Source organism: Leptonotus elevatus, chromosome 1, assembly GCF_054856555.1.
Source record: "Leptonotus elevatus isolate MCC_2025b chromosome 1, RoL_Lele_1.0, whole genome shotgun sequence".
NCBI classification, from domain to species: domain Eukaryota; kingdom Metazoa; phylum Chordata; class Actinopteri; order Syngnathiformes; family Syngnathidae; genus Leptonotus; species Leptonotus elevatus.
In genome coordinates this window covers 21,068,016-21,087,971 of record NC_141239.1, presented here as the reverse complement: position 1 = coordinate 21,087,971, position 19,956 = coordinate 21,068,016, and the positions used below count along the sequence as shown (strand labels likewise).

The 19,956-nt window shown below is 35.3% G+C and overlaps 1 protein-coding gene across 1 annotated transcript in view; it reads right to left on the bottom strand.

Annotated features, from left to right (window-relative positions):
• Positions 1-19,956, bottom strand: part of st18 (ST18 C2H2C-type zinc finger transcription factor) — a 78,405-nt gene that overhangs the window by 3,164 nt on the left and 55,285 nt on the right. Inside the window, exons 15-23 of the mRNA XM_086090064.1 lie at positions 18,888-19,093; positions 15,306-15,557; positions 13,265-13,368; positions 9,747-9,809; positions 6,353-6,421; positions 6,094-6,156; positions 4,394-4,474; positions 1,581-1,802; positions 1,417-1,505 (exon numbers count right to left, since the gene is read on the bottom strand). Of these exons, the coding sequence (XP_085946190.1) occupies positions 1,417-1,505; positions 1,581-1,802; positions 4,394-4,474; positions 6,094-6,156; positions 6,353-6,421; positions 9,747-9,809; positions 13,265-13,368; positions 15,306-15,557; positions 18,888-19,093 (1,149 nt within the window). The remainder of the gene's footprint in view (positions 1-1,416; positions 1,506-1,580; positions 1,803-4,393; positions 4,475-6,093; positions 6,157-6,352; positions 6,422-9,746; positions 9,810-13,264; positions 13,369-15,305; positions 15,558-18,887; positions 19,094-19,956) is intronic.

Genomic DNA, 19,956 nt, shown 5'->3' with positions numbered 1-19,956 from the left:
ATTATAATCACACTATTTTAGTATCCAAAATTGTTTGTTAACAAAGTATGTTGGTTATATAATAGTGCTTGAAAACTAATTTCCTATGTGAAAATAGTTGTCATTTTACCAGATTTTAGAAATATCACAAATACAAAGCGAGGAGGAAATGTTGCAATATTATGAGAAAAAGGTCTGAATTTTACAAGAATAATTTCTTAACTTTACAAGACATAGTGTAAAACAACAAAGTCACGATATTACAAGAAAATAGTTTATATAGTTTAAATATATATATTTTTTTTAACCCTGGAGAACCCACGGGGTCAAATTTGGCCCCTATAAATTCTGCTACTCAAATAACAAAGACTTTCTTCTTTTTTTTTTTATAAATGTAACTTCAAAAGTCCAGAGTGCCACTTCTGACCCCTGCATGGGGTCATCCAGTGGATGAATATTGCACTTACATGAGCCAGAGTAGTGGTGACAAGATGGCTGGCAACATGCCAATTTTGTTGAGCTGGAAATCAATCCAAACAAAACCATCTTCTCAGCAAACCATCAGATGGTAAAATTTTGTTTTTTTTGTTAATCTATTTCATATCATGTTGCAGAATGCCTAGGAGTATGTTTTATATATATATATTTGACAAATTAGCAACTCTGAGCTCGTTAAAAAAAAGGGTTAAAATTGAAAAAAACATATATTTTGGTGTTCAGTGAACATATAGCAGTCATTTCATGTATAATTCATAATTTTCCAATGAAGAAAAGGGTTCTTGGGTTCTCCAGGATTAAAGTCACATGGGAAAAAAGTTAAACTGATTATTGGATATACACATCACAATCACAATATTTGAATGTGTTAAAAAAAATCTTTGATTTAATTAATAATTTTTAATTATTTGATAATGCCAAAAAGTTGTATTTTATGTGACTTTAATTACATTAATTTACATGAAAATGACAAAAATAAAGTTACATTAAAAGACTTAAAAAAAACTGCAACATTGCAAGAACTATGCAGCAATAAAAAAAGTTGTGATTTTAAGGGAAAAAATATATAATAAAAATATGAATTACAGGCAGACCGTTTGACTGTTTTACAATACTTTGTCCTTATTTGTTAAGCTTAACAATAAAGAGAAAAATCGGCACAAATCGGCCAATTTTTATTTCATGATTGATGTCATTATCATTATTATCGTTCTCTCCAACCTTTTTTTCCCCCTTCACTGGCCCTAGTATTCTTCCGTATAGTGTGTAAAAAAATATTTAAAAAAAACAATGACAAAAATCTGCTTTTTTTTTTTTTTTTTGCTGATTTCAACAGAGCTAATATCTCGGCCAATTAATCGATCAGGCCCTACGCGGCAGACCTGATCGGGTGTGCCTCATGTGCTCGTGTGAACATGCCACTACCAAGTGTAAACTTACCACTGCTAGCCTTCAGTTTAATGGTCATCATCTCCTCCTCCGAGTGCTTCTTCTTGATACTTTGCGCATTCAGCGGGCATCCTGACAAGCTATTTGATTGAAAGATTGAGCATGAAGCTGACACATTGATCCATATCGTCTGGTGACGTGAAGGTGACCTTTACCTTCTGTGCGTGGCAAACACGTTGTTGGCGTGGCCGAGGCCGTTGCAGCCGGGCAGGGGGCAGTGAGGCAACTCCTGCTTGTTGCTCTTCCAGGCGAAGGGAAGCCCGTTGAGGGTCGCTTCCTTCTGTCTCCTGGCGGCCAGCGGACAACTGCCGGCGCTGCGGTGGGACGTGTACTTGCCCGATATGTGGCCCTGGCCCTCGCAGCCAAACACCGGACACCTGATGGAGAAAATAGGCATGCGGGTTGGAGAAATGGACGTTTCGTTCTTTTGATATATATGTCTACGTATGTCGTGCTATTTTAGCACACAAGCTAATATTCTGCTTAGCTGATATAGTAACATGAGAAGTTCAAAGTTGTGAGATACAAACACAATAATGGACATTGTTTAAAAATCTATCTAAAGTGAAGTCGTGCAGGCGTACCTAATATTGTGGCTGCCCGGTGTATGACTGCCACAAAAACAAAAATCTACAGTTATTTACTGGAGCAAATTGCAGTCTGAGATCATTAAAACAATCTCTTTCAATAACTGGACCGGAAGATCTGGTGACCATTAAGTTGATTAATCCAGCCAAATGCTGATTAAAAAAAAGAAGTGGCCAAAACTGGAAATGGACTCAAATAATCGCATTAAGTGCAAGTAACTAATCCACGCTGAACTTTAATGGGAGCGCGCCGATGGGAATTTCATCAAGAGTTGTTTTTGCGGGCCTTGTTGTTCATCTTGTTTTGTTACATGTCACATGTCAAGTTCAGTCATGGAGTGACGGGAAATTATACAAATTGTCTGCCAGGAATGGCCCCTTGTCTATGATTGATTAAGGGGATCAGTGGGGTGCAGAATAGGGTTGCAATATGACAATAATAAATACATCAGTTTATAATTTTTTTTTTTCCAATGAAAAATCTTTTTTGACAAGGCTGGTGTTTTACGTTTAGGAAAGGTGTCATTTGCCAGCATAAAGTAATGCTATAAAAAGCAAAATGGTAAAACACAAAAAACAATAAGGTTGCAAAATTGCAAGTATATTTCAAAGATTAATTATACTGTAATTATGTTATAAATCCATTATATTGTCAATTATAAACCATTTGAATGTTTGAATTTGATGAAGAAAATAGTTGTAATAAATTAAAGAAAAAAAGAAAAGTTATTTGAAAATGTCAAGTCTAAAAGATTAAGATGGCAATATTATGAGAATTTCTTTATTTGTTGTTGTCATTTTTATGCAAAAACTAATTCCTGGGGGGGAAAAGTCTTTTTGAAGATTTTTTTTTTAACAATTCAAGGAAAAAGTTTTACTTTGAAGACAGCATACATACAAAATATTGACAGAATAAAAATCGCATTTGACAAGAAAAAAAGTTGCAATGTTACAAGAATAAGTAACAATATACAGACATAAAGTTGAACATTTTTACATTTCTAATGGGAAAATGACAAGAGATAAAAATAATGCTACTATTTACAATATAAAGAAAACAAACATCATTTTAGAAGAAAATTGAAAAAAACTTAAAATAAAATAAATACAAGCATATACTGTAGGAATATTATTAGGTATTTTTAAAAGTGTCATTTTTATGAGAATAAAGTCTAAATATTACTAGAGTAAAGACATTATAAAAACGTAACTACGTTTTCGTTTTTGATTCAAATTATTTTACATGGAAAAAGATATACACTTTTACACTTTTTGGACATAAAATTCACAATGTTGATAAAAACCTAATTTTAAAAGTGTCATAATCTGTTTTTGTTGTTTAGATTACATTTACATTTGTTTAATTTTATGTCTTGTTTTATCCTGTTCTCGTCAGCCTTGTCCCTTTTGTTAACCAATCAGCTCCTGTCCAATCGTTCCTTGTTGTCTTTTTGCCACCACAACAACCCAGCGCCCGCAACTTGTGATAAGAAGAAACTTATCATTTTACGTCAAGTGAAACGTGTTCATGCTTGTAAGAATAAAGTTGTAATATTCAAAGAATATGCCATTTTACACATCAAATAATAAAATTACAAAAAAAAAGAAGTAATTCCTGAAAGATTAAAGAAAAAAGCTGTAGCATTCCAAGAGAAAAAAATTATATATATATATATATTTTTATAATTTTGCAAATAAAAACATATTGTTTAGGAGACTAAAGATGTAGCACTAGTAGTGTTTTTATCTTGCGTCGCAAGCAAAAAAGAAAGTTGTGAGTGCTATAGCTATTGTGGCAGCCAACTTCACAACAAGCAGCAGTTTGGCAGATTACACATCGTGTAGTTATTTACACACACACACACAGGTAGACACAAAAGGGCCGTGCCATATGGGCATCCACCATCCCCCTCCTCCTCTCTTAATGTGTATGAGATCCATACCCGTTTAATGCTTATAAGCTGATGCATTAGTAATTAAAAAGACCAAAAATCAGCGTCCAGATGTACACGTCCACAAAAGCTCACGTGTCAATTACATGATTGTTTTGGATGATGAGGCCGCCGGCGACGTTTTCTTCACATAATTACAAAGAAAGCTCTCAGAGAGAGCGACGGAGAGCGGGCCGAGAGAGTGAGTGAGAGAGAGCGAGCGAGTGATAAGCCTGATATTCTCTTTCAAATCCCACAAAACACATCAGAGCGTACTAATCCCAGGAAAGTAATTCACTAATGTGAGCACAAAAGCCGCTGATTTTCTTTGTGCAACTTGATGGCCTGCAGGTATACGTAGGCTGCGCGAGCGTGGCACTTCTTTTTTTTTTTTTTTCGCTTTTGTGACAGCCAGCAAAACAAGAGCCAATAAAGAGAGAAATGTCTTACTTAAGCTCTTGCTCATCTTTGTCCTCCTTGCTCGGGGTGAGCTTCAAACCACCTTTTCTGGCACGTGGACACCCCGACAGGCTGTAAAGGAAGAACAGAACGGCATATTTCAGTATTTATTTTGAAAATTTTGACTATTTTTTATTGACTTGTATACAGTTAATTGGGTCTGAGGAGTGCTTACCTATTCATAAGTAATGCAATTATTATTATCATTATTATTATGTTACCTAGCGATTTCAAATATATACTAATTTACATAATAAACATCCCCACAGTGAAATTCCTGGCCCATAACATGATCAGCTAGGCTGGGTGAAGATCTAGAGCCCCTTTCAAGCAACAGTGCCTGAAATACCATCACTATCATGGAGCAACGGCCACATCCCCCGTGCGTGCCATTGCCTGCTATCGCACCGCCTCGCGTCAAAGCCGAAAGGTAAGCAGAGCTGCACTGAGTTATGTCGGGCATAGGTAAATGATAGCTAACTGGGCTAGCTGCTGTTATGCGGAAAACACACACACACACACACACACAGAATAGTGTATAAAGCGATGCTGTCATGAGCTAAAATGCTTTTATTGTTTTTATATTTTAGTCATAACATTATGAGAAAAGTTTCAGTTTTAAGATAAAAAAAAGTTCTAATATTATGAGAAAAAAATTACATTATTTGAAAATAATGTTCTAGTTTCACAATCTACAAAGTCACATTGTATTCTTTTTACATCTTTTTTTAAATATATTATTTATTTATTTTATTTTATTAGCAAACCCCCGTTTTTATCGGAAAACTTATTTTTGATTTATTTTAAGTTTTTCCCTAATTTCTGTTACACATCTAACCAGAAACTGAATCATAATATATTTTGGTGTGTTTTGAAAGAAATTTCTGTTTTTGTAAATAAGGGATGGAATTTTGGATAGAATTAAAAAAAAAATGGATTCATCAAGTAATTGTTAGTAAGCAACTTGAAAAATGTCCATGTGATTGGTATTGGCCGATTACACTCATGAGTGATTGGTATTGGAATCAGTAGGATAAAACCCCTAATATATATAAATATACTGTAATACTGTTTATATTTTTTGTTGCTATATTTTCAATTTATTTATAATGGATGATGTGCATTATGTGTAAAATGTGTAATGTAATGCAAATGTGTTATTGGCCGATATTTGCCGAGTTTAAAAGATCCAATTACACAATCGGAAAAAAACAGAAAGAATAAATTGCCATCCTACAAAAGAACAATTAATTTTTTTTCTTAAGAAAAAAAAAAGTACAATTTATAAGAAAGCTAATTGTGTTATTGATTTGAAAATAAATTGTAATTTTAGTGCCAATATGGCAAAAAAAAGGCGTGATTATTCATTTTGACAATAGCAGATAATTGTAACTTCACAACTATTTTTAAGAGAAGAATAAACTGTGCTATTACCACTCATTATTATATTATAGACATAAACAAAGACAGTTGCCTGCAAATCTCGCCTTCTCATAACATTCCGACCATTTGGTAACAAGACGTCTCCGCCGAATAAATCAATAAAAAGCAACACAAGAAGCGAAATGGAAAAAGTACAGCGCGTTTGCGACACCGAGTGAGACTTCCACCATCTGCTCCGAAGTCACGCATCTGACAAATGTGTTTCGCCGTTGCCGTGCGTGTTCTCGCCGCCCCTCGCCCATGCCTACCTTCTGTGCGACGCGTAGTTCCCCGTCACGTGTCCGGATCCATCACAACCAGGTGTTGGGCACCTGCACAGCCGAGACACACATCATGCTCATCATGCAAATAGCCGGCGCTGCAAATGCTGCCTAAAACTTCTCGCTAAGTACGTCGAAATATGCATCCGAGAGAGGCAAGGGTGGAGCAGAAGCAGCTTGTTCCGAAGGTGTCAAATCCCCCAACAACAACAACAATAACAACAATGGCGAGGTTTTAAATACGTACTTGAGTTCCTGAGAGTTGGCTGCCATCAGTGACTTGAGTGTCTTGTCAGCCAGGGGACATCCAGACACGCTGCGGTGAGGATAAAGAGCTAACAGTCATCTCAGTGCACTCTTTGATCACGCCGCTGCATTAAAGCATCTTAAACGCACGCACGTGCTTTTATTTGTTTGCAAATATTTAGAAAGCACTCGTATTTGGGGATTTTTTTCCAGAGTTTGCTATAGTGCTTTTCATCGGACTAAAAGGTGTTCTAAATATAGCTACAGCGAGCTAATGAGAAAGGCGTTTGTTTCAGGCATGAAGTGAAGTTTGACTTGACTAAAAGTCATATCGCTAGAAAAGTCGTATATTAACTCATTAACAGCTATAGACGTCAAAAATTCATTTGAACTATTTCTTATTAGTTTGACATATTTTTCCATTTTTGTTAACAAGAGTATGAAAAACTATTTTTTTGTACATTTAGAACAGATATAAAACTTGTGATTAATCGTGAGTTAACTAGTGAAGTCATGCGATTAACTCATTCACTGCCATTGACGGCTATAGACGTCCAAAATAAATTTAAACTATTTCTAGTAGTTTAACATTTTTTCCACTTTTGTTAACAAGAGTATGAAAACCTAGAAAACATTTTTATTGTACATTTCAAACAGATATAAAATTTGTGATTAATCGTGAGTTAACTATTGAAGTCATGCGATTAATTACAATAAAAAAAATAAGCGCCTGACGCGATTAAAAAAAATATTATTAAAAATTAGGGCCGTCAGGTGTTTCAAAATTGTAATCATAATTAATTGCATGACTTCACTAGTTAACCCATGATTAATCGCAAATTTAATATCTCTTCTAAATGTACAATAAAAAAAAATTCTAGGTTTTCATACAATTGTTAACAAAAGTGGGAATTTTTTTTAGGGTTAGGGTTAGGAAATAGAAATAGATAGGAAATAGATCAAATTAATTTTGGACGTCTATAGCCGTCAATGGCAGTGAATGAGTTAATTACGATTTAAAAAAAATTATTGCCTGATGGCCCCAAATTTTTAATAATCTTTTCTTTTTTTTTTTAAATTTTAATAATCTTTTTTTTTTTATAAGGAAAAGATTATTAAAAATTAGGGGCGTCAGGCGATTACAATTTTTAATCGTAATTAATCGCATGACTTTACTTGTTAACTCACGATTATTTTTTAGGTTTTCATACTCTTGTTAACAAAAGTGGGGACATTTTTTAAACTAATAGAAATAGTTCAAATGAATCTTTGACATCTATAACCGTCAATGGCAGTGAATGAGTTAAGATGATATAGTCGTAAAAAGTCAACATTTTATGAGGAAAAAGTCAAGTTAGTCAAACGTTGACGGAAATAGTTCATCATACAATAAGAAAATACCTAATTTTAAGATAATGTCATAAGTTTCACGGGATCAAAGTTGTCTTTTTGAGTGAAAAGTGTAAGAAATGAACAAAAAGAAAAAAAATAGGCAAGCTAGTCCAACATTATTCACGAAAATGGCTGTAGTTTTCCCACAGTCACAAGAAAAGTCATGATTTTAAGATGATAATGCTGTAAGTTGCAGTTTTACAAGAGCAAAGTTGTCTTTTTAAAAGTTTTTTCTAAAATGGAATACTGTAGCTGTAATTTTTCCAAGTTAAATCATTTCACAAGAATATTCTTAATTTTAAGATAATAATGCTGTAAGTTGCAGTTTTACAAGAGCAAAGTTGTCTTTTTCAAAGTGAAAAGGGTTTGAAAAAGAAAAAAAAAGGCAAATAAAGTCAAGTTAGTCAAATTTTACTTTCGAAAATATTTGCGGTTTTATTTACCTAGTGGCACTAAATAGAAGGCAACAATTTTAAAGCACGTGCTTTACAGTGCCTCAGAAAGACCACACTTTACCACCAATTACTGTACTACCAATCATTATTTGGAGTGAACGAGCAACCCGGCGTAGGTGGCTAGCAAGAACTAGCTGAAGTTGCTAACAAGAGCAGCTAGCAGGAGAAGCTAACAAAAGAAAGTGAGAGCAAAGCAGAGGGAGCAGAATGAGCCAGAATCACGGGACCCAGACGCAGCTGTGGAGTATCAGCGGCGATCAACACACTGGGTCCGACACTAGCTGCAAGCACCAGCGGCGCGGCCTATGTAATATAACTAGATAGAATTACTAGAAAAGTACGTTGATGTGATTAGAAAAAAATATCAAATTTTGCATATTATTTAAATCAATAGTTGTTTTTAATGAATTAATTATTAGTTCAGCACGAGATGGTGCTAAATAAAACACACTGTTTCTAAATAAATTCAGAATTGTAAGATTTCATAAGTTGCCATTTTTTTTCTGGAACAAAGTTGTCGTTTGGAGTAAAAAGTGACAAAAATATGAGGAAAAAGAAAAAGTAGGCGAATGGGGTCAAGCTCGTCAAACGTTAAGTTATATCAGAAGTAAACCTTTCTTGTGATATTATTATCTTAAAATGATTTAATAATGTTGCAATTTTATAAGAGCAAAGTTGCATTTCGGGAGGAAAAAGGAAAAAAAAAGGCAAATAAAGTCAAGTTCGTTAGATGTTACTTGCAAAATTTTAAGTCCTAATATCAAAGGATAAAATATTTGTTTTTAATTGTAAAAAAAATAATATAAATAATAATCATCTAAATTTAGTGAGGGGGGAGAGGGAAAAGCAAAACAATTTTTTATTTTGGGAGTGAGTCAGAATTGCGCTTGAATAAAATCCTATCTTTTATTTTATAACAACAATTTGTCATTTTATGAGCAATAAGTCAAAACTTCATAAGAAAACGGACAAAGACTAAAAAAAATCACAGTTTTGGTTATATATGAAAATAGTTAAAGCTTTACTTGACTTAAGTCACAATATTAAAAGAAAAGTCGATTTTTAAGCCACGAGAAAAAAAAAGTCATGGAAAAAAAGTTCTGATCTTAGAATAATAATGTAATATTATGAGAATAAAGTTGACATCTTATAAGAATAAAGTCATAATTTTACTGAAGTCACAATTTAAACATAATATTACAAGAATAAAGCTGATTTTAGAGATAAAGTTTTATTTTCATCTATAAATAATGTTACAAGAAAAAAAAATCTTAATTTAAAAAAGTAATTATTTTAAAATAATAAAGTATGCATGTGCAGTAGAGCCTCTAAATAAAAGACAACCTTTCATAAGGCCATTCAAAGAAATAATGTAATAATTTTAGAGACAATTAAACCGTTTTTAAGAAAATAAAGTTGCCGAGAAAAAAGTTGTCATATCCCCCCAACCCCCCCACATTTCTTTTGCCGCATCCTTTTGAATGTTCGAAAGAAGTGCAACCCTGGTCTGGTGTGTCATGCTAATGAGCGAGTGATTCATTACGGTACCTCCGATGCGATGCATAATTCCCCGTCACGTGGCCGCTGCCGTCACAGCCCGGGGTCGGACAGCTGCGGGAGGGCACACAACATTTCCATACACAGATTAGATGGACTCGCCGATGACTGGGAGGAGCTTCGCGTGTGGCATTAACGGGGGAGGAGGTGGAAGAGGAAGCGGAGGAAGCAGGCCGGTGGAGTGGGGAAGGGGGCGGGGTTAGTACATTTAGTAAGAAAGTCATCATGTTTGTTTAATGACGTCCGCTAGTGTCAGTGAGGGTCCAAACTAGAGGGTCCTACGAACGCTGCTCACGGCTCTGCAGAGCATGCACTCCAACTAGCAGAGGCAAAAACTCACTTTTCAAAGTGACACATTTCCTCTCAGGCCACATCAACCTGCGGACAATACCAGTTACAACGTGATGCGCACACACTCCCACGCTATTTGCCTCGCCGCCGTTTGACAAGGAGAATGTCATCAGAGGACACGGACAAGGTCAAGTTGGAATATTTTCATCATTTTACCACAGTGAAATTGTAATATTAATGTGTAGAACTATAGGTGGCAATCGTATGAGGAAATGATTTGCTGCTTCTAATTTGACAATAAAAATTGATAATGATGCAACTAGATAGTTTTACAATAATTAGGTCACACTGGGCTCTTTGCACAAATCAACTACTTCCTGAACTCAATACCACTCCTTTAATTCCCGTCTTTCATGATTGGATAAACTGATTAAGCCAGGTGTGTCTGGCCATTGTCGTCGTGGTTACTGAGGTCAGGCACACCTGCATTAATCAGTTTGTCCAATCACGAATGACAGGAAATGAAGGAGTGGTACTGAGCGCAAATCAAGAGACCAATATTTTAGAACTTAGGTCATAGTAATAGAAGAAAAAAAGTAATTTTGCAAGAATAAAGTCATATTATCAAAAGTTTTATATTATATGAAGAAACTCATATATTAATATTACATGTGAAAATATAAAAGAAGAAGAAGAAGTTATAATTCACACGAATAAATGCTGCAACTGTAAAGTTGCAATTTTACAATAATTAGGTCACATTTGAACACAAATCAAGTATTACTGGTAATGAGAAATGAGCGATATTTTAGAACATAAGTAGTAGTAATAAAAAAAGTTATTTTAGAAGAAAATCACATGAAAGTATTTATATTGTAAGAATAAACTCATAATACATCCATCCTTCATATCACATGCTGTATAAAAAAGGTATCATTTTAAATGAATAAAGTAATAATCTTACAAGAAAAAAATGTATAATTTTGTCAACAAAATTTGTCATAATATTACAAAAAAAGTTGTAATTTTACAAAAAGGAAATCATAATTTTTTATGATAAAAAATATATATATATTATTTTTAGTGCCTAACGCCCAATTCACGTTGACTGCGGAACCGACGCGGTGCGTTTTCCGTTCGGCATCTGCACAGACTGCAATTCACACCGTGTGCGTTGTCTGAGCTGTCCGTGTCCGGACAGATCACGGGGGTTCACGCTGGAGAGGTAAGCTCACGCGATAACAACCGTGTATATAGAGTCCTATTGGTAAATGATAGCCACACTTGCCTGTTGTCACATGATCGATATGCTTTTGAACATTATTTCTGGGATTTCTACCACGGGTAAGTATGTTTTGTGTTCAAATAGTGTTATTTCGTCATGTTTAATTTATTCTGAGCTCGTTTTTTGTCTCAAATGTCCAACTCATGTGATGCTATGTAGTTAGCTAGCTTCCCTCCCCGAAAAATGAGTTCACAAACGGTTTTATTTTGAAATATACCGGATCTACTTTGATGCCGACGCTCGACTTCCTGCCCGGCTCGTGTAATTTCTTCAGCTTCATGAAAATCCGCATGCGGCATCCGGAAAAAATAGAACTCTAGCAGAAACCTTCCGCAGCGCCGCATCCGTTCCGCATCGCATATGCACCGCACCGCATACGCACCGCATACGCACCGCACTGCAGCTGGTGTGAATCGACACGCAGACTCGAATGCTTTCTGAGTTGCTGATGTAGGACAAAAAATATTTTTCCAATTTTGCATCGATAAGGATGTAATATTGCAACTAAAAAGTTTAAATATAACAAGAATTAAGTTACAATTTTATGAAAATCCAGTTGTAATAAGAACAGGAGTGGGAATCTTTGAATGTCTCACGATTCGATTTGATTCAGATTTTTGGGTTTGCAATTTGATTCAGAATTGATTTTTGATCAAGACCGATTTTTTTTATTCAAAATGATTTGATTGACAAGGATTTTTGCTTCAATCTATAGATGTGCAAGGAATTGTAATGATCTACTCCAGTCTGACTCGCTCATGCTAATTAGCGCGCTACTCGCGGCACTTTTATCACGCAAAAGAACGACTCCACGCTGAATTTTTTTTTTTTTTATTGGAATAAGTTGATCGTGACTTTTTCCTTCTACTCTCCAATGTGGCTACAACTTAACAGTGTATTAGACTGCGTGGAACCACACTGCCCCTCTGTGGCCAAACCGGGTACAACATGAACAGCGCTCCAAATAAAGGCACACACAGACAAAGGCAAGACAGTATAAAATAATTAAAATAATATCGATTTTAGGACATTTAAAATCGATTCTGAATCGTACTAAATGAGAATCGCGATTCTTATGATAATCGATTTTTTGTCACACCCCTAAGAACAATCGACAAAGAAAAAAAAAGACGGACTGAGCACTGACGAGTGTGGGCTTTCATCTGTCAATCTAATCGTCACTAACCGGGTCAAGTACTGACAGGCCTGTCAATCCATCACTGACGGATGGCCATTTAGTTGACTATTGACGAATGACGGACTGATGGAATGCCCACCTCTGTCTGTTGGTCAGAAAATTGTGGTGCCGAAGTGATGACGGAAGCATGGTTAAAAAAAATTAATGACGGACTCCCGATTACAGTTTGGTTCAGCTTGAAAAAATGTTTGACATTGACGGAAAGGTGGCCATAAGCGATGACGAATGACTGACCAGCAAAATTTCTACATCTCGTAATAAGAAAAAAGTTATATGTTAGAAAGTTAAGTCATAATATTAAATTTTTGAAAAAATAAGAAAGAATATTTTTAAAAATGTTGCTTTTTTTTCAATAATAATAAAAAAAAATTGTTTTTAGAGCCTAGAGATACTAGTTAGATTAGTTTAGTTTGTGAACAGTTTAAGAAGAAAGTTTAATGTTTCATGAAAAAAAGTACATTTTAATTGTAGTTATTTGATGCTCCAGATCGTCACCAACGTCTATATTTTCTTTAATCCTGCTTACTGTGCTGCTCTTGATTCCTGCACCATCATCAGACTCCAGTCTACATAACTGCTTGAAAAAAAGCTTCTTCAAACAAAAGCTGACGGTGGCCTAAAACTTTTGCCGGCAACCGTATCATATGCGTCTGTCTGTCATCTATTTATTCCTAGCCACCATCTGTCAGATCAACTCGCGACGGCTCCGTTGAGCAAAGTTTTTCGCAGACGCACCTCAAAAGCTCCTTCTTGGACTCTCGTAAGAGCATCTTGGCCTTCATCATGCCCACCTCGCCTTGGTAATGCTGCTCCTCCGCGCTGACTTGATCGAACTCCTCCTGCTTTCAAACAAAAGACAACATGATATCAGTGTCACGCTGCACTGACCTAAAAGTCACTAATTAATCAGAGCCCCCTTTGGCACTATAATACTCTTAAAAGACAAACCCCGGGGTTAGAGTGCAAGGCAAAGAGATTACGCTTTAGGATACTTATACACTAGCAAACCATACATCCATTTAAAGTCACACTTAATCCACATGATATTTATCATGACGTATGGATTTTTTCCCCTCCCCATTTCCCTCCAGACAGGAGTCAACAGATGTTGTATAGAAAGAAAGCAGGTCACATGTGGTAGATATCATCAACAAATGAGTGAAATTAAAAGAAAACAAAAGCCTTAAAGCCCAGATTAGGAAACATTCAGGCCAATGAGCATGCAAGTTCTTCTTTGTTTAACCATTGGAACTGATAACACCAAATATATACGATATTTTGTATGATATAAAGTGAGAATCCTGCCAACCCTTTTTTTTCCCTCTTCACTTGCCCTACTCTACTTCCATCAATTAAAAGTTCACAAATTTTTCTGATCTTTTTGTTTTTATTTTATTTTATTTTTATTTTTATTTTTATTTTTTTAAATTGTGATGTTATTTCTTGCTCAAGCCAGACTTTTTCCTGGTGTAATATATTTATATCAATATATTTTTTTCTTTTAAAAAGTTCCACCGTATTCCACAGGATATCGACTTTATTCTTGTAAAAAAAAAATTGTGCTTAATATTACCAATTTAAAGTATTTTTTTTGTTTCTTATAAAATTAAATTTTTTATGGGATTTTTTTTTACTTTTCTCCTTTGTAATACAACTTTTGTCTCATGCAATTATGTTTTTAATAATGATTAAAATATATATATATATAATTTAAATCGTTTACTAATTCTGACATTTTTTCCACCACATAACATTCTGACTTAATCCTTGCAAATTAGACCTTTTTTCTTTTATATATATATATATATATATATATATATATATATATATATATATTGTAACTTTAATCTCCTAATAGTTTGACTTGATTCTCATGAGGGATGTTTTATTGTACATGTTATGGTACATTTAGAACAGATGTAAAATTTGCAATTAATCGTGAGTTAATTATTGAAGTCATGCGATTAATTATGATCTAAAAAATGAATCGCCTTACACCCCAAATTTTTTACTTTAAAGATATGTGGAATTACAAAACAAAATAAACGTGATATTATTTATGGGCTAGTCGCTAACCTGCTAAATATTTTAAAAATAAATGAAAAAATATACATAAACAGTGACTACATCATTAGATACACCTGGTTGATTGAAACAAATATTTTTTAAAAATTCAAAAATAAAACCACATTTTATGAATAATAAAGTCTATATTTTACAAGGAGAAAATCATAATAAATGCAAAACTCAAGTTGTAATTTTACATGACAAATACACATATTTTACAATCATATTTTTGTGCCTAGCGCAAAGTACAGTGCCGTTGTGGGAGTGAACATCGTTTCCCAGCCAATGAAAGCGGCTCCCCACGTTCCTTTTAAATTCAGCGCAGGAGAGGCGCACACACAAAATTTGACATTGGAAGCAGAAATAAGATGGATTCCCATAACAATTTTTTGCAAAATAATAGCGATATTTCTTCAATTTCGATAAAGTACAATTTCTACCTTTAAGCCTTTCCCATTGAAGATTCTTTGGCTACGACTCAGTTGAATATATGCTATTGAAGCAGATACCCATATTAGATATGCTAGAATTATTTTTAATGAATTGATACCACTTTGGCAGAGTCGCATCAAATACGAGCCAAAGTATCTTTGTAAAAGCATGGTTTATAAATATTGCATTTGCATCTCATTACATTTTGCAGGTGCGGCTAATGAATTGTCCATTAGAAGTGAACTTGATACAGAGACTTGAGTTGATATGAATTTACCTCATTGTCATGCAAAACGTGCGCTTGACTGAAGTTGACGGGCACGGCGTGGCTGTCCCAGCTGTCCCTGTCGCACAGCTGATGATAGAAGGCGGGGCTTATCAGCACGCCCCCGCAGCCTTGGGCCGCCGCCCCCAACGCCGACTCGGGATGCGCTTGGTCGTCCGAAGGCGCTTTGGAATGGACGCTTTCCTTACTTTTCTTCATGCTCAGGTCTAAGGTGCCGTTTTCATCTACCTCTATATGCATGTCCTGCAGGAAGCGTCAACAAAAAAAGGGGAAGTCAATCCCCCCAAATTAGTTTTGACAATAATATGTTCTATGCAGCCCCACTGGTCTAAATATGCTATTCTGGTTAATATTGCGTTAGTGAAATATGAGTTAAGCAGCAAAACCCAGACGTTTTTTTCCATCAAAGATGACATCAATGTTGCTCAGGTCTCGGTTGACAACCAATCACAGCTTTCAGAAAACAGGCGAACCGTGATTGGTCGCTGCCTGAGCCCTAAGCAACTGTAATGTCATCTTCAGTCGACAGCAAGTGGCAAAATGGCCGCTCCCCCTAAGATGGCTAAAAATGGCTGGAAAATTTCTTGGAACCTTAAACATTTCTTGACAATAATATGTGACCTCACTAGTCTAAATATGACATTCTGATTAATATCACATTTGTGGAATAAGAGTTATGATGCAAAATCCAGCCGTTTTTATCCATCTCAGGGGGCGGCCATTTTGCCCCTTGCTGTCGACTAAAGATGACATCAATGTTGCTCAGGTGACGACCAATCACAGCTCTGTTTCAAAAAACAGGTGAACTGTGATTGGCCGTTGCCTTAGCCCTGAGCAACTGTGATGTCATCTTCAGTCGACAGCAAGTGGCAAAATGGCCGTCCCCCTAAGATGGCTAAAAATGGCAGAAAATTTTCTTGGAACCATAAACAGTTCTTGACAATAATATGTTATACGTGACCTCACTAGTCTAAATATGACATTCTGATTAATATCACATTTGTGGAATAATAGTTATGAAGCAAAATCCAGCCATTTTTATCCATCTCAGCGTGCGGCCATTTTGCCACTAGCTATCGACTGAAAATGACATCTCAGTTACTTAATGCTCAGGCAACGACCAATCACAGCTCACCTGTTTTTCTAAAGCTGAGCTGTGATTGGTTGTTACCTGATACCTGAGCAACATTTATGTCAACTTCTGCATAACTCATATTCCACAAATGTAATATTAATCGGAATTTCATGTTTATACTATTGAGGTGACATATAACATTATTGTTAAAAAATGTTTAAGGTTGACTTCCACTTTAAAGAAGTACTTAAATCGTCTCACGTCCAGAACCCGTACCGGCGCCATATTCTAGATTGTACCGTACATATGCAGATATGTGGTGGCATATAGCACTCTAAATATGTCTGCTCCTTTTCGCCAAACCTTCCAGACAGGAAAGCTGTTCTTTATTTTCTGCGTCCGCAGACAAGACAACTAAGCTGCAAAACGGGAGCAGATGATGATCCAACTTGCTAACACTGTTTTATTCATTGACATTGAGAGGGGGAGGGGGGGAGAGGGCGGGGGCACGTCGTCAGCTCAGCAGCAGGCCAGGGAGACGAGGACTTGTGTGTGCGGCGCGGCGGTGTAGGTGTGCGACAACAACCTTGAATCATCAGCATACAGTATGGAAGGTGATAGGGACGTTACGCAACCGCCTCACGTGTGCAAATTCAACTTATTTAGCGGTATGAAATGTCTTCATGACTACTGCAAGGGCCGACAGTATCGGAATAGTGCGTTTATAGAAAGGATAAGTAGCTGTTATCTTTTTTTTTTTGATAGGATGACACTATTTTCCAAATCATCAGTATGCTAACAACTTTTGAATCATTTCTTTTGATGTTATCACTTTGGTCTCCTCAAATTTTTTTGTGACTGATGACTGTAAGGAAATATGAGTTTTTTTTAAAGTTTTTTTTTTTTTTGCACATTTCTGATTCTGACTTCAACTTTGCGAAATTCTAGCCTTTTTTTGTAATAGTAGGACACTTTTTCCTCATAGTAATGTTAAGTATAATTTGTATGGAAGAGGATTAGAGCGAGTGAAGAGAAAAAAAAAGGTTGGCAGGATTTTCACTTTATTCGCAGAATTCTGACTTTAAAGTGAGAATTCTGACTTTAATCTCAGAAGTCTAATTTCAATCTCAGAAATCTCACTTTAAAGTGAGAATTCTGACTTTGTGACATATGAGCTATGAATTTTGGGGGGGAAGTCAGAAAGTCAGAATTCTGAGAAAAAAGTGAGAATCCTGCCAACCCTTATTTTCCCCCTCTTCACTGGCCCTACTCTACTTCCATAAAGTTCACAAATTTTTCTGATCTTTTTTAAAATATATTTTTTAACTTTATTATTATTATTATTTTTTTTTTTTATTGTGATGTTATTTCTTGCTCAAGCCAGACTTTTTCCTGGTGTAATATATTTATATCAATATATATTTTTCTTTTAAAAAGTTCCACCGTATTCCACAGGATATCGACTTTATTTTTGTAAAAAAAAAAAAAATGGTGCTTAATATTACCAACTTAAAGTATTTTTTTGTTTCTTATAAAATTATAACTTTTATGGGAAAAATGTTTACTTTTCTCCTTTGTAATACAACTTTTGTCTCATGCAATTATGTTTTTAATAATTACAAAAAATATATAATTTAAATCGTTTACTAATTGTGACATTTTTTCCACCACATAACATTCTAAATGAATCCTTGTAAATTTGACCTTTTTTTTTTTTAATTTTACATCGTAACTTTAATTTCCTAATAGTTTAACTTGATTCTCATTAGGGATGTTTGATCCCACATTTTTTTTTAGACCGAGTACTCAACTCTTTAGTAGTCACTGATACAGATACTAAGCCCTGATACCACTAGTACTTTTGATACATAAAATGTCCTCACTAAAAACAATGATAGATCATTTTAAAGAAAACCTACAGCATTTTCCCTCAAAATTATATGACATTTTCTATTTTTCTAAATTCTCGTTCCTGATCATAAAATGGCCACAAGAGGCCACCCGATACTGGTATCGGCTGCCATCGAAGCGAGTACTGATACCTTGAATTCAGGCCAGATACAGACACCCGATATTGGTACCCAGTCATCCCTAATTCTCAAGACTCTTTTTCTTGAAATTACTTGAATAACTTTGACATAATAATAGTACACATTTCCTTGTAAAAGTTCAATTTAAATCTGTTAAGATTAGAATTTAATTCCCGTCATATTCAACACCAGGCCATCTGATGTCCAAATAGCTTTAGTTTAAAGAAAGGATGAGTGGCTGTAATCTTCTTTTCATATGACTACACTAATTTTCATGTGTGTACATTAAAGGGTGAGGTGCAGTAAACCCTCCCTTTTTTCTAATTATATTTTTTTGCTACCTGATCCCTCTCTTTCTCTCGTTGCCAACATCTCTCTTTTGATGTCTTCCCTTTTTATACACAAATCAGAGTTGCTTTAGAATGAGCACATTAAACGCCTCTTTTCCAAGTGGTCTGATTTGATTACCTTTGTAGAGGTTGCCAGGGGCCGCGCGGCCGCCGTCTCGCCGCTCTCCCGATAGCGAGTGGAGAGGTTGAGGATGGCGGCTGTGGCGGCGCTTTGGGGGTCCCCGTCTTCTTGCTTCAAGTGACTCGGCGGCGGGCTGCGCTGACCGGAGGTGGGCAAGCGGCCACCTGGAGCCGCCAGGAAGCCAGGATGATACTGCTGAGGTGCTAAAAAAAAAAAATAATAATAATAATGGATGGAGGAATAAATGACAAAATGGATGGTGAATAATTCAGTCGCGGAGACAGCAGGTGTTCCAAGCAAATGTAGTAATAAGATGCTGGACGACAAACCATCAAAAAGGGGCTCATGTGGCATTATTAAGCAGCACTTTCAACCATTGTACACATCGTGATGTTCAATTAAGCTATCGGTAAAACCACTCTTGTTGTCTATTTAGTCCTTCTGGTGTAGCTAAATGAGGTAACTAAAATATTAGAAATAGGAGGTACCATGTAGTATGAATGATGACCTTTTTTTTTGTAATTAGATTACTTTAATCTCCTAAATTGGAAATGTATATGGTAAAATTCAGAAAAAAACAAATCCTGGACATTTTACAACATAGTAAGATGTATATATATATATATATTTTTTTTTTTAATGAGTTTTTACACCATTCCCATAAAATTGAAACTTGTTTCTCATATCTCTGAAATGTGGCATTTTTCTGTTAATAATACACTTTTAAAACTGCTAGAACAGAAATACAATTTTGGTCAAATATTGGACTGACCTGCTACTTGGGTCAGTTTGATTTTACAAAAGAACCCATTTGCTGTACCCCCCAAAAAAAGAAGAAGATTGTTTTGATACAAAAACGACCCAAAATTGACCCAAGTAAAGAGTCGCTCCAATTTTTAAAAACAAAACAAAATAAGGCTATTTTTTAACCAGCAGTTTCAAGGGTTTATGATGAATTTGACCTCGTAAAAATAAAAAAAATTCTTCCGCGATACAACTTTAATCCCAAAAAAAAAATCTGTAAAATTTTTGGGGGAAATCACTTTGCACCTTCAAAATCCTGACT